Genomic DNA, 14,071 nt, shown 5'->3' on the forward strand with positions numbered 1-14,071 from the left:
CTCCAGCGGTGGGGGGGGATGGGGGGGCAGTGCTGAGCAGAAGCCTGCTCCCCATCCCGGGGTGGATGAGGGACCCTCCTTTCAGTCCTGGGTGTGAGCTGTGTTGACCCTTGAGAGCTCTGGCTCTGGGGGTCACGGTTGGAGGTCTGGCCGAGGGACTGTGAGCAGGGGGCACCCAGGCATTCGGTGATTAACCCTTATCAAACCCCACCCAACTGGGAGAAAACACTATACTAATACAAGATATTTGATCTTTTTTTTTTTTAATTTTCTTACTTTTATTTTTGGCTGTACTGGGTCTTCATTGCTGTGCAGGCTAGTTGTGGGGCACAGGCTTCTCACTGCGGTGGTTTTTCTCCTTGCTGAGCGAGGGCCCTAGGGCCCGAGGGCTGCAGTAGTTGTGGCTCTCAGGCTTAGTTGCTCTGCAGCATGTGGAATCTTCCCAGACCAGGAGCCAGACCCATGTCCCCTGCATTGGCTGGCAGTCTTAACCGCCGGACCACCAGGCAAGTCCAAGACAAGGCGTTTTAGATAGCAAGTGATAAAAAGAGTGGACTGAAGGGAAAGTGTCTACATCAATCCATGTAAATGAACTTCCAAAGGTGGTGTGATCACTGGGCGCAGCCGGACCCAGTGATTAAAATGTGTCAGCAGTCTGCCTCTCCCACCTCCCAGCTCAGCTTTCTCCTTTTTGCCCTTCATTCTGAGAAAAGCTCTTAGACGTGGCGAGAGGGCCACCAGCAGCTCTGGGCCGACAGCCCACTAGCCCAGCAACCCTGGCAGAAAATAGACCTGGCGGGCTCTGCAGCCTGACCACCTGGTGCAAATCCTGCCCTTCCGCCCACCAGCTCTGTGACTTGGGCAGGTTACTTAACCTCTCTGGGCCTCCTTCGCCCATCTCTCAAATGGAGATAAGAATAGCACTCTGGGGCTTCCCTGGTGGCTCAGTGGTAAAGAATCTGCCTGCCAGTGCAGGAGATATGGGTTGAACCCTTAATCTGGGAAGATTCCATATGCCTCGGAGCAAATAATCACAAGAGAAGCCACCGCAACGAGAAGCCTGGGCACCACAGCTAGAGAGCAGCCCACACTCACGGCAACTAGAGAAGAGCCCATGCAGCAATAAAGACCCAGCTCAGCCTAAATAAATAATTTTTTTTTTTTAAAAGAAGAGCACTCTGCCCTGAGGGTCACTGTAAGGATTAAAAGGGTGGATGGATAGTCAGCTTAGAGGAGCACCTGGCTCAAAGCAAGCCCTTGCTCAAGGTCAGCTGGTGGAGAGTGTAACGATTCCTGGGCCATTGTTCCTTCTACACGCAGACTGGCTCCACTGACCACTGCTCAACTTGACAGGACTCCAGTCTGTACTGCTGGTATTCACTCCATATGAAAAATTAATAACGGCTTTTAAATTTCTCCAGAACAAGGTGTTAAATAAAGCCAAAGGCAGTGTGCCATTGTGTAGGAACCTTCCAGAGGCCCTGGTAGAGGGGGAGCAGCCTGGTGGTGGTCAAGCACCCTTCCTGGTTGCCTGCTGGGCTCACTGGGACCTCCCTCCTTCATGTGTGGGCTGCAATCACTAGATACTTACATTTCTGGGTAATACAATGAAGAGCTAGCACTTATAAACCCCTGAATCAGCTCCCAGGCTGTGTTTGGCACCACACATGTTAATCTTACATTTAATCACCCAAACAACCCTGTGTAGTAGGTACTGCTATACTGAACACTATTATACAGAGGAAACCCAGGCACAGAGAGGTTAAGGAATCTTAAAAACCTGGCTGCCGAGTATCTGTCCCTAATCACTCTATCGCATGGCCCCTCATGTGCCAACTAAACCGCTGTTGGCTTGCAACACATCTACATCTGCCTAGTCCTAAACAATGACACACCTAAAGCCCACTGGTTGGAGTCACTTGGTCTATTTTTTCTAATATTCAGGAATATAAATGTAATATAAATATATACAAATATTTTTAAAATATTTATTTACTTATTTGGCTGCCTTATTTCTTAGTCGTGGCATGCAGGCTTAATTCCCCGCGGCATGTGGGATCTTAGTTCCCTAATCAGGGCTTGACCCTGTGTCCCCTGCATTGGAAGGCGGATTCTCAACCACTGGACCACCAGGGAAGTCCCCTAACTGTTATTATTTTTAAAGTTAAATCATGTATCAAGTAAAGTCATTTTGAATACTGTATTAGTTTCCTAGGCTGTTGTGACAAAGTACCAAGATCTAATTGGTTTAAGCAATAGAAAGTTATTATCCCATTTCTGGAGGTTGGGAAGTCCCAAATCAAGGTGTCAGCAGGACCATGTTCCTTCTGAAGGCACCAGGGATGAGCCTGCTCCAGGCTTCTCTCTACCTCCTGACAGTTCCTTGCTTTGTGACAATGTAACTCCAGCATTCACCTGCTGCTTTCCCGTGTACACCTCTGTCTCTGGGTTCAAGTTTACTCTTTTTATAAGGACACCAGTCGTGTTCGATTGAGGCCCACCCTAACGACCTCATCTTAACCTGGTCATCAGCAAAGACCCTATTTCCAAATAAGGTGATGTCCACAGGTCCTAGGGGTTTGTCTTCAACAAGTCAACAGGTAACACATACCTTGATGCGTGGCATTTTGAGAAGTGGAGCTTCATTAATTATTTATAATCTGCCTTTCTCCAGGAAGTTCTGACATGACAAATTGGGTAGTGCAAGAAGACTTTAACAAATACGTAAGGAAATGAAGGTAAAGGGAACACAAGAGTAGGAACAATAAGATGACGCCAGGGGGTAAACAAATGATGTCTGAGGCGGGGTCACAGGCGTGACTGTGAGCTTCCTGGCCACCATGGCAAAGAAGTGTACCTTCGCATACACAGTGGGTCCATCTGATAAATATCAGATTACCAGCTGTCCCCAGTACGTGGTTCTTAGCTTGTCCCATTGACTCCCTTAAAGAGGACGCTGAGGTGGTGGAATCCTCATTTTCAACAGATTTGGAGCTCAGCCTTTATCTGATAAAGGTGCATGCTCCTACATAAGGCAAATTTGAAGAAAAGAAAGTTGAAAACCATTGTGTTGCACCACCCTTACACTGAAATGGGATGACGTTGCAGCCACATGTCACACACGGATGAGGTTCTAAAGGTCAGGGAAGTACAGGTGCCAAATCTACCCTTGAAATCCCTCCAACTGATGATCAAGGGTAGCATGTGTGCTGCTCTACCTAGAAAACCCCAGGCAGACACAGTATCCTTCCTTAAGCCCAGGAGAGTCGTTGCTCCTCCAGGGTGGGGACGACCAAAGCTTCTTGGCTGAGCCCCAGATGAAGCAGTTGGATATGTTTAGAGCCTGGGTTGTAGGAAAAATGTGTTTTTAAGCACTGGCGTTACGCTGAGGTCCCTGGGATGTCCATGCCTCCAAGGCACAGGACCTTGACTTGCTGCAAGGACAGAAGAACCAAACCCACTTAGCCTTTTCCAGGAGAAACCTGTACTGCTTAGATGCTTTACTTTCTGTTTGTGGGGGGATGTCTTTTGCGAGGGGCATACAAAATCAGCCTTTTTATGTCTTCTGGTGAACTGAACCTTTTATCTCCATGTACTGTCTCTTTTTTACTCTAAAAATGCTTTTGTCTTTAAGTCGACCGGCTTTCTTTGGATTCGTGTTTATGTGGTGTGTCTTCTTTCTTTTTTAATCTTCTATGTGGTGCATCTTTTTTCATCCTCTTATTTTCAAACTTTCTGCATCCTTACACTGGGGTTTATCTCTTGTAAACAACATGTAATTGGTTTTTATTTTTATCCTCTAACAATCTATGTGTTGTAATGGGCACATTTAGTCCATTTACATTTAATGTAATTGCTGATAGATTTTATTTTAAATCTACCATCTTATTGTTTGTTTTTATTTGTTCCGCCTCTTTTATGTTCCTTTTTCCTCTCCTTTCTTGCCCTATTCTGAACTGATTACTTTATATTATCCCTCTTTTTTCTTCTCTATTAGCTTGTTAGTTATACATTCTTTTATTATCCTTTAGTCATTACCAGAGATTGCAACATGCATTCTTGACTTATTAGCGTCTCCTTTAAATTAGCAAGTTTACTGCTTCTCATTCAGTGGAGACCTTACAAGTCTAACTCCATTTACCCCTCTCCAAAATTAAATGCTTATTGTCATGCATTTTAATTCTCTGTAAATATTCACCAGACATCATTATTATTACTGTTGTTGTTACAATAGTCAACTGTAATTTGGATCTGCTTGTATTGCTGTGCCCTTCACTCCTGACTATTTCTGGGCCACCCTGACTCTCAGACTGGAGCCCCAAGTCTGTCACCAGCTCTGTGCAGTTTCTCAGCTTTGCAGAAGCTCTTAGAATCAGTAGCACCTTGAGGGGAAGCACTTCCCAGGTGCTGAGTTCACCTCTCTGGGTTTCTCATTTCCTGCCTGTAACCCTTCATAGTCTTATTCACTCTCCATGCCTTCAAACAGATTTCTCTTTATAAACAGAGTCCAGGCTTTCTGCTTGTGTTCCAGGGATGGGTTGAACTGGATTAGCTAGCTAGCTAGCCATTACCATAAGTGTAACCTATGGCCTGCACTCTTAAAAGAGTTATTTCTCTCCTTGTCCCTTTATCTGTGACCAAAGTCATAAAATTGAATTTGTGTCAATTAAATGTACATATAGGCAACTCCACGAGAGTTTAATTCCTCTCTATCACTATAATTATCCCTGCTTCTAATGAAAGGGCCTCATGTCTTGGATTACTTTGGTCTCGATCAAATAGCCTTTCAGGAAAGGACCTGTTGTCTTGTTGCGGGTGAGAGAACATTAGTCTTTAATGTAGAAAGTTTACTGTCCAAGGTGTCAGAGTGCTTTAGGGAAGTGATATATCTGAACCACTTTTCCCAGACAAGCTGCCAACGTAGAAATAAAGTAACACCCCTCAGCATGAGTGAATTAGAAGATCTTGACAGCCCTGCAGTTAGCATTGCTGTCAAGAAGACCTGCTGCAGAAAGACCATTCTGCCAAAGTCCAGGGTCTCATAACACGTGTCAGTGTTCACGATTAACAGCAAGGGTCAGAAATCCAAACCGGCTGAAGCAACAAGGGAAAATGTATTGCTCACAGATCTGAAAAGTCTGGGACTATAGTCTAGCTTCAGGCATGGTGGGATCCAGGTGTTCAGACAATGCTATCACCAGGAAGGTGTTTCTTTATCACTTAGCTCTACTCTCCTCTAATCCAGTGCATCTCAGACTTGAACATGCATCAGAATTATGTGATAAATAAGCAAATTAACACCCCATTTTTGGACCCTGCCCCAGTTTCTAATTCAGTGCATCTAGGGTGGAACATAAGTGTTTTAATTCTTAGTAAGTTCCAGGTGATACTGATTTTACTGCTCCAGGGACCACACTTTGGGAACCACATCTATAGTCTCAGGCACGGCCCAGAGATGGTCCCTGGTGGCTCCTCTTCCTAATAGTCCCAGAAGAGTCCAAGAACCATCTCTCCCCTGAACTGATCTCTAAACTCCACAGTCAAGGAGAGGCACCTGTTTTCTTGTGGGCCCAGACAGGGCCAGGAGTGGGGATAGATGCAGTTGCCTCCAAACTATGTGGACTGAGAAGCTGGGGAAGAGGTGGTTCCCTGAAGGAAAACATGGATGCCATGAAGGTCACTGTCTCTGGAGCCCGAAAGTAACTGCTGCTCATTTCATATAAAAATTACCTACACAGGACATTTTGCTACAAATTCTTCAGAGGCCAGGTATGGAGCAAAGGACTGTAATATGCAAGAGGAAAGAGTAGAAGTTGCTTAGTCAGTGAGGAGGAGATTGGGGGCTGACACCTTCCTTGAACATCATTAAAAATCATGTGCATTCCTGAGCTCACGAAGAGACAGCAGCAGAAAGATGAGTGTTAAGGGCTGCAGAGAGCATCTGCCCCTAGAGGCCCCCAAACAAGCTTTAGAGATGAGATGAGCACAGGCTTTGACAAGCCAGGTGTAACAGCTATCTCCTGCTGCCTGACAATCCCCTCCATGCTGTAGTGGCTGCAAGCAACAATGCTTTTTATTATTGCTGCGGGTGGACTGGCTGGTTCCATAGTGAGCTAGTGGGCTGGATGAGCTCACATGGCCTCACTCACAGTGTCTGGCAGGGCCCCCTGGCCCAAGGACCTCAGCTGGGACAATTTATCTCTGCTCCATGTGGTCTCATTATCCAGCACCTGGGGGTCTCTAGGCAGCCAGAGAGAACACGCCTCAGCATGTAAGTGCTTTTTAAAGGATCTGCTCAGTTGTGACTGCGAAGGACCTGTTGGCCAAAGGAAGTCACCAGGCCAAGCCCAGCTAGAGAAATAGGCTCCAGCTACCTCTTGATGGGGGGGCTTCCCAAGTGGTGCTAGTGGTAAAAAAAACCAAACCAAAACAAAACAAACAAACAAACAAAAAAAAACGGCCTGCCAATGCAGGAGAGCTGAGACCCAGATTTGATCCCTGGGTCAGCAAGATCCCCTGGAGGAGGACATGGCAACCCACTCCAGTGTTCTTGCCTGGAGAATCCCCATGGACAGAGGAGCCTGGCGGGCTACAGTCCATAGGGTTGCAGAGTCAGACATGACTGAAGCAACTGAGCAAGCACTCACCTCTTGATGGAGGGTGTGGCAGTGTCACAGCATGATGCGGCATGTTGCATGTGGGAGTCGTTTGTGGTCATTTGTCACAGTCTCCTGAACCATGGGAAGCAGGTAATGGATGAGATTGTGTGTGCATTCTCAGTGAGTCAGGTTAAAATGCACAGAGGCTCTGGAGCACTCAGATGTCAGAGATCCTCCCAGCAGGCAGCCCCCATCCCCCTCCTGGCTGGATTTCAGAGGGAGTGTGGGCAGCTCAAGACAGAACGGGGCTAAGTCAGCCATTTCCCTAGACCTTTCACCATACACATCACGCAGTTGCCAGTCTGAGGGGCATGTGACCACCACTGTGGAAACTGGAGGGCCAATGCCCTGCCTACAGGGGGCGCCGCTCCCCGCCTCATAGCTGCCATGTAGGCATGCATGGCAAGGGCTGTCAGGTCACATGACTTTTCAAGAGAGGCCAGGAATCCCGATTTTCACGTGAATTTCCTCTTTTAAAAAAAAATGTATTTTAACTTAACATCTGTTTCCAATTACAAAAGTCACTCAACACAATCTACAGGCTTGCCTCAGCCACTGGGCTTTGGGTCTATGAGCTCTCTACACTAGACCTGTGTGATTCTCAGATGTAATGTTTGCCATTTCATCGGATTCCCGGCTGACCTCAAAGACCACTTGCCTCTGGGAAGGGGCCATTTTGCTAAGACTCTGAATCACTGAGTGACAGCCAGTGGGTGGGGAGAAGCTGCCTGGCTGGAGAGCCAACCGGACAGCCCACGTCCCTCGTCTTCTTTGTGACATGTGCTGCGTTCACGGTAAATCTCCTCAGTTGATACGCTCTTGTTTCCAGAGATGAAAGCCAAGTTCTAGCGAAGCGAGGAGAAAGTGCAGTTCACAGAAGAGGGGTAGTTTTCAACCAGAAAAGAGCAGCTTTGGGATAAATTTAAATGTACCATTTGGCTTTCGCTGGTGGCACTGATCTATTGTGTGAATAAATCCACTGTTCTCCACAGCTGTGATGAGAATAAATCCAGCCTCACATGGGCTCAGGCCGGTGCAGAAACAGCTCACCCAAATGAGCAAGGGGAAGTTCCAACGAAGTCAAAAGGCGGCACCCTCGTGTGCAATTCAGTCCACACAGCCCGGCAGCAGGGGTGTGAATCAGGAGGACGCGGGCAGTGTGTACACATTTCTGGGCAGCCATGGGTGGGGAGAACTCTGGTAGTGGAGCTGCGGCACTGACCTTCACTGGGAGAAAGGCTGATTTAATTTTTAAAAGCATCTTCTTAACATAATATGACTCAAAGGGCACAGGCAGGACCCAACAACCATGTTGTCGCGGGAGCGTTCCCTCCCAAATGAAATACACTCAGGGCAGAAGGGTTTGTGCAGGTAAAACTGGACCCTGCGTGAAGAAAATGCCTTCCTGGTTATCCTTTCCCAAGAAAAGGAAAGTGTAAGGCTACAGATAATTGTCTTAGATGCGCCGCTCCACCCCAGCCCCAGATCACTGAGATGTGAGAGGAGGAGGCTTTTGCCCACGTGGTGGTGGTGGTGGTTTACTCGCTCAGTTGTATCCAACTCTTGCGACCTCTTCAACTGCAGCCTGCCAGGCTCCTCTGTCCATGGAATTTTCCAGGCAAGAACACTGGAGCGGGTTGCCATTTCCTACTCCAGGGGATCTTCCCAACCCAGGGATCGAACCCGGGTCTCCCACATTGCAGGCAGATTCTTTACCTTCTGAGCCACCTGGGAAGTCCCACATAGTGATAGTAAAAAGGCACGGGCCACCACGTAGTGCCGCTTTTTTGACTGACTTTGTAAGTGTTCTAAGCAGGAAATGCAGAAGGAGCTTACGGGAGAATGGATACTTGTGTTATGTATGGCTCAGTCCCTTTGATGTCCACCTGGAAGTATCACAACACTGTTCATTGGCTGTGTGTGTGTGTATGTTCAGTCGCTCAGCCTGGCAGGTTCTTCTGCCCGTGGAATTTTCCAGGCAAGAATACTGGAGTAGGCTGCCATTTCCTATTCCATCATTGGCTATACCTCAGTACAAAATAAAAAGTTTAGTAAGAAAAAGTCACAAACATCCAAAAAGGAAAAAGAAGGAACTTATGAATCGCCCAGGTTCTCCTTATCCTTGTGCTGCCAGAATCTCTCACTGACACTGGGGTTTGTCCCCCTAGATCAGAGTGTTGATGTGTTTGTTTAACTGTACACAAGCTCTTCAGCCCTTATTTATGGGGTCTTCTCTAGGATCTGAAGGGACCTTGAATTTCTCAGCTCTGCTTTATTGCAGATGGTGGAGGGAACAATATGTTTTATGGACATTCACAGATACTGACACTGACGAGGTTCAGAGTTGAAATCACTTTCCACCCATTAATCGCGCTGGGAACCAGGGTGTAGCGTTAAACAGGTAGGCGTGGCCTCCTGGAGTGGCAGGAGGCCTCTAAGGCGTAGGTGGCCCCGGGGTCCCATGAGAGCCCAGCTGAGGCCTCTCCAGCCCTGCTGCCCACCAGACTTCCCCTCGCTCCCCCAGCCCAGCCCCGGTGCCATTCCTCAGTGTGCCAAACCCCGCCCACCACAGGGCCTTGGCATCTGCTGCCTCCTCGACCTGGAAGAGCCTCCCCATCTGGGTGTTCACAAGGCTCAGCACTCTAAGGTCTCCACTCAGATGTCACCTCCCCTGACTGAGGCTCTGAAATAGTTTCCTTCCCCTCCTGTCATCTCCGGCCTTGATTTTCCTCCCAGAACGCGTCACCTACTGCCGGCATGTCCTGTGCACTGATCCACGTCTGTCTCCGCCCCGTGACTGGGAGGTCTGTGAGGATGGGCTGCGCCTGTTCACCCACATCTGTGCCCCCACCCACCCAGACCAGCATCTCATCTCACAGTGTAGTGACAGTCGAGAGCCTGTGGCATTAATGCCTGTGCCATGTGGGGAGCCCATTTCTGCTTCAGCTCCCCTTGGGGTGAGGGTGCACTGATGCTTCAGGATTCCTCAGTTCCAGCTCCAGAGAAGCCCACGGCCACGCCTTCCTTTTCCCCTCTTTTCCATCCCCCAGCTGCTTCAGGGACCTGCGTGAGGAAGATCCCAGTGGCCTCACCACACCCCCTGGACCCGCCGTGTTTCCACAGCAATGCGGGTCCCCACCTTCATCAGCTCCCTCCAGCTCTCACCTGCTCATCCCTCGAGGGGCAGAGCAGGCCGAGTAGCTGATAAGAAAGGAAAACAGTTAAAGCAGCCTTGACCAGGGAGACCGGAATCCCCAGGTTACGTTGCCGACAGTGCTTACCATCTGTCCCCAGGAGCAGCACTTGAGCCACGGCAAACATCAGAGTCAGAATGACCCACCACCGCTATCACCCAGGCCACCCAAAGGCCCATAAAGGTTCCTTTGGGTGCCCTTGACTTGCCTGGGGGAGTAGCTTGCACTTGCCATGACCTGTATCAGACCAGCCCTTGAGTTCTGTTGGCTTTCATGTTTCCTAAAAACTGGAGTACTTTATGAACAAATACAATTTAGGGTTCAGTTCAGTTGCTCAGTCGTGTCTGACTCTTTGCGACCCCATGGACTGCAGCATGCCAGGCTTCCCTGTCCATCACTAACTCCCAGAACTTGCTCAAACTCATGTCCATCGAGTCAGTGATGCCATCCAACCAACTCATCCTCTGTCATTTCATATTCTAGCTTTTCATTTCATATTCTAGCTTTTCATTTCATATTCTAGCTTTTCTTTGGGAAAAAAAGTTGGCAACACTAGAAGCACAGCACTATCTATCTGGTAGGTGTTGGCTGGAGCTTGGCGGTGGCTCAGCTGTTCCTCCCCCATCTCCCCCACTCTCTCCTTCTTCCCCACCCTCCAAATTCAGTCTCAATTACTCAGTAATTAATAAGTAATTACTTAGTCCCCAGACATTCACCTTGAAAAGCCCTCTACTGGATGCCTGGTAGAAATTGGTGTCCCTTCCTTTTAGCTTAGGTTTTCCATCAGCCCAATGCAACCCACTCCAGTATTCTTGCCTGGAGAATCCCATGGACAGAGGAGCCTGGCGGGCTATAATCCATGGGGTCACAAAAGAGTCAGGCATGACTGGACGAGCACGCATGTGCCGCACCTTTTCCGTCAGCCCAGTGTCTGGCTGTCCTGGAAGCCACCCCAGTAGAGCTGCTGTGTGTGTCCTTCCCTCTCCAGCCAAAGCCATTCTTGATGTTGCTACTTGAACTCTCATTTAGATGCAAAATACAACAGAACATAGCAGGAGGGTAAAGGGCTCCAGCTGAATCTTTGATAACCATGGGCGCCTGTTTACTGAGGTCATGGGGATTGAAGGCTGCTGGTTTTTTAACAAGTCTTTGCACCAGGCCAGATATATATATATAGTCCATATAGTCAAAGTATGGTTTTTCCAGTAGTCATGTACTGATGTGAGAGTTGGACCATCAAGAAGACTGAGCACCAAAGAATTGATGCTTTTGAACTGTGGTGCTGGAGAAGACTCTTGAGAGTCCCTTCGACAGCAAGGAGATCAAAGCAGTCAATCCTAAAGGAAATCAACCCTGAATATTCATGAGAAGGACTGATGCTGAAGGTGAAGCTCCAGTACTTTGGCCACCTGATGCAAAGGGCCGACTCATTGGAAAAGGCTCTGATGCTGGGGAAGATTGAAGGCAGGAGGAGAAGGGGATGACAGAGGATGAGATGGTTGAATGGCATCACTGACTCAATGCACCTGAGTTTGAGCAAACTCTGAGAGATGTTGAAGGACTGGGAAGCCTGGTGTGCTGCAGTTCATGGGGTCGCAAAGAGTTGGACAAGACTTAGTGACCAAAAACAACAAAACCCCAGAGGATTCATACATGTTAATTCCCAGTTATTTGGTTATAAACCAACGTTAATGTCAATCCTTGATACTATTGTTTGTTTTTCTGTGGATTTTTTTGTTGTTGTTTTGCCTGTACTGAGTCTTCATTTCTGCCCATGAGTCTCGGGAAGCAGGGGTTACTCTTCATTGCCGTGCACAGGCTTCCCTCATTGTGGTGGCTTCTCCTGTTGCAGAGCATGGGCTCTAGGCACGCAGGCTCAGTAGTTGTGGTGCACAGGTTTAGTTACTCCGGTGTGTGGGATCTTCCCAGATCAGGGGTTGAACGTTCCCTGCATTGGCAGGTGGAATCTTAACCACGAGGCCACCAGGGAGGTCAGGAGACTATTGTTAAGTGGTGCCATCCAGTTGCCGATGTTGAATTCATGTCTCCAGCCCAGACCACCCTCCCAAACTTCACACTCATGTGTGTGCAGGCCAACTGGACAGCTCCACCCTGATGCCAATCACATCTCTCGGTTCCAAGCTGCCCTTGCTCTTCTCTTCCAAACCTGCTCCTCCCACAGCCCTCCCCAGCTCAACCAAGAGCAACCCCATCATCCACTTCCTCAGACCAAAGTCTTGGAGTCATCCTTGACTCCTCTCTTTCTGTACCCACCACATCTACTCTGGCCGGAAATCCTGTTGGCTCCATCTGTAACATACACGCAGAAACTGACCACACTCTGTGTCGCCCCTCCCCTGCACAGCTGCAGGAGCCTGGCCCCTCTGCTTTCCCCTTCATCTCCCTTCATTCTGGTCTCCACTCAGCACCTAAGTCAGATCAGGTCCCCTGCTCTAGAGCCTTTGACTCCTCAGTTCTCTCAGAGTTATGACCTTACAGTGTCTTCCAAGGCCCTGTGTGACCTGTCCTCCCCACCCCTTCTCAGATCTCTCCCTTCGCACTGGTGTGTGGACCACACTTCCCCAGTGCTCAGCGAGGCCCATCTTGCCATCCTGTACTTTCCATCTCTGTTGCCCTGCTCTGTTTTTATTGTTTTTCCCTATCATCTCCTGGCATGGAACACCCTAGACTATTTATTGTTTCTCCAGCTATTGCCTCCCTCCACAAAGGTGAGACTCTTGGTCTGTCTGGTCACCGCTGTCCCCAGTACTAACAACAGAGCCTGGCAGAGTGGCACTCAATATATATTTGCCTAGAGGATGAAATTCAGTAGGTTAAAGCCTCTTTAAACATCCCAATGGCAACATTTTGAGCAGTTCTGTTTTTAAATAGAGATTAAAAAAAAAAACAAACAGAATCCAAATATGAGTAACTGAGATGTTATCATAAGACACCCCCCATGTTCATTGCCTAACCTAGGCAATAGTCAGTTGATGACCAATTTCACCTGTGACCCCACCCATTCCCCACCTGATTATGAAGCAAATTCAAGTCGTCATGTTTATCTGTAGATATTTTAGAATGCCTTTTGTTTTTTACAGCTGCATAGTATTCCACTGGGTGAACAAATCACCCAGGGATAGTACCTACGTGCTGGGGCTTCCCTGGTGGCTCAGTGGTAAAGAACCCACTTGGCAGGAGACTTGGGTTTGATCCCTGGGTCAGGAAGACCCCCTTGAGGAGGAAGTGGTAACCCCCTCCAGTATTCTTGCCTGGGAAATCCCATGGACAGAAGGAGCCTGGAAGGCAATAGTCCATGGAGTCGCAAAAGAGTCAGACACAACTTAGTGACTAAACAAGAACAACAGAACATAACATGATGTATTTTTTTTTCAACCAGTCTTGTTGGGTACTTTTTGCATATCACTTTATAAAGTCACTGTTCACTCATTAGAACTTCTACCATCAACTTCAGTTTTGCAATACTTTTTTTCTTCAACTGAAGAGTAGTTTCTTTGTAAATCTTGTTACCCACACAAAAACAAAATAAACTAAAGCACAATGATTCTGAACCACCCGTTCTTCTCCACAATATTAGGGATTATTCTTTATAGGCACTTTGCTAGACGTCTAATTTTTTAACTTTTTATTTCGATTTTGGATGTAAAGGCAAACTGCAAGGACAGTACAACCAACACCCCCATCCCCCCAGGTTCACCACTTGCTAACATTTTGCTGCGGTTGCTTTATATTTGCTCTCTCTCTGTGTATTTTTAAATCATTTGAGATTAAATTGTAGACAGCATTCCCCTTTACCCTGAACACTGCAGTATGTATCTCCTAAGGATAGGGGCATTCATCTTCCATCGCTACAGTGTACTTACATGTGACATTCAGGATATCTAGCATTAATACAATACTGTTATCCAAGCCACAGCCTCTACTCGGATTTCTCCACTTGCTACAATTATGTTCTTTAGTGCGATGTCTGCCCACCCAGGATCCACCCCCAGGATCGCTATTGCATTCAGCTGCCGTTTCTGCCCCAGCCCCTTTCATCCGGAGCATCTCTCCAGTTTATCTTTGTCTTTCTTGACCTTTACATTTTTGGAGAGTACAGGCCAGTTGTTTTATAGAATGTTCCTCAGTTTGAGTCTAATCGATTTGGAGCAACCCTCCCAGAATGCAGTCTAAAGCAGAACCCCCTGCTTTCCGCCC

The 14,071-nt window shown here is 47.8% G+C and overlaps 1 protein-coding gene across 1 annotated transcript in view; it reads left to right on the plus strand.

Moving 5' to 3' along the window:
* The window catches only part of KIAA0556 (KIAA0556 ortholog), a 229,590-nt gene that overhangs the window by 121,759 nt on the left and 93,760 nt on the right, over positions 1-14,071 (plus strand). Inside the window, exons 9-10 of the mRNA XM_010837427.1 lie at positions 7,652-7,844; positions 9,710-9,856. Coding sequence (XP_010835729.1) covers positions 7,652-7,844; positions 9,710-9,856 — 340 coding nt within the window. The remainder of the gene's footprint in view (positions 1-7,651; positions 7,845-9,709; positions 9,857-14,071) is intronic.

This window comes from Bison bison, unplaced genomic scaffold (genome assembly GCF_000754665.1).
Source record: "Bison bison bison isolate TAMUID 2011002044 unplaced genomic scaffold, Bison_UMD1.0 scf7180017864072, whole genome shotgun sequence".
NCBI classification, from domain to species: domain Eukaryota; kingdom Metazoa; phylum Chordata; class Mammalia; order Artiodactyla; family Bovidae; genus Bison; species Bison bison.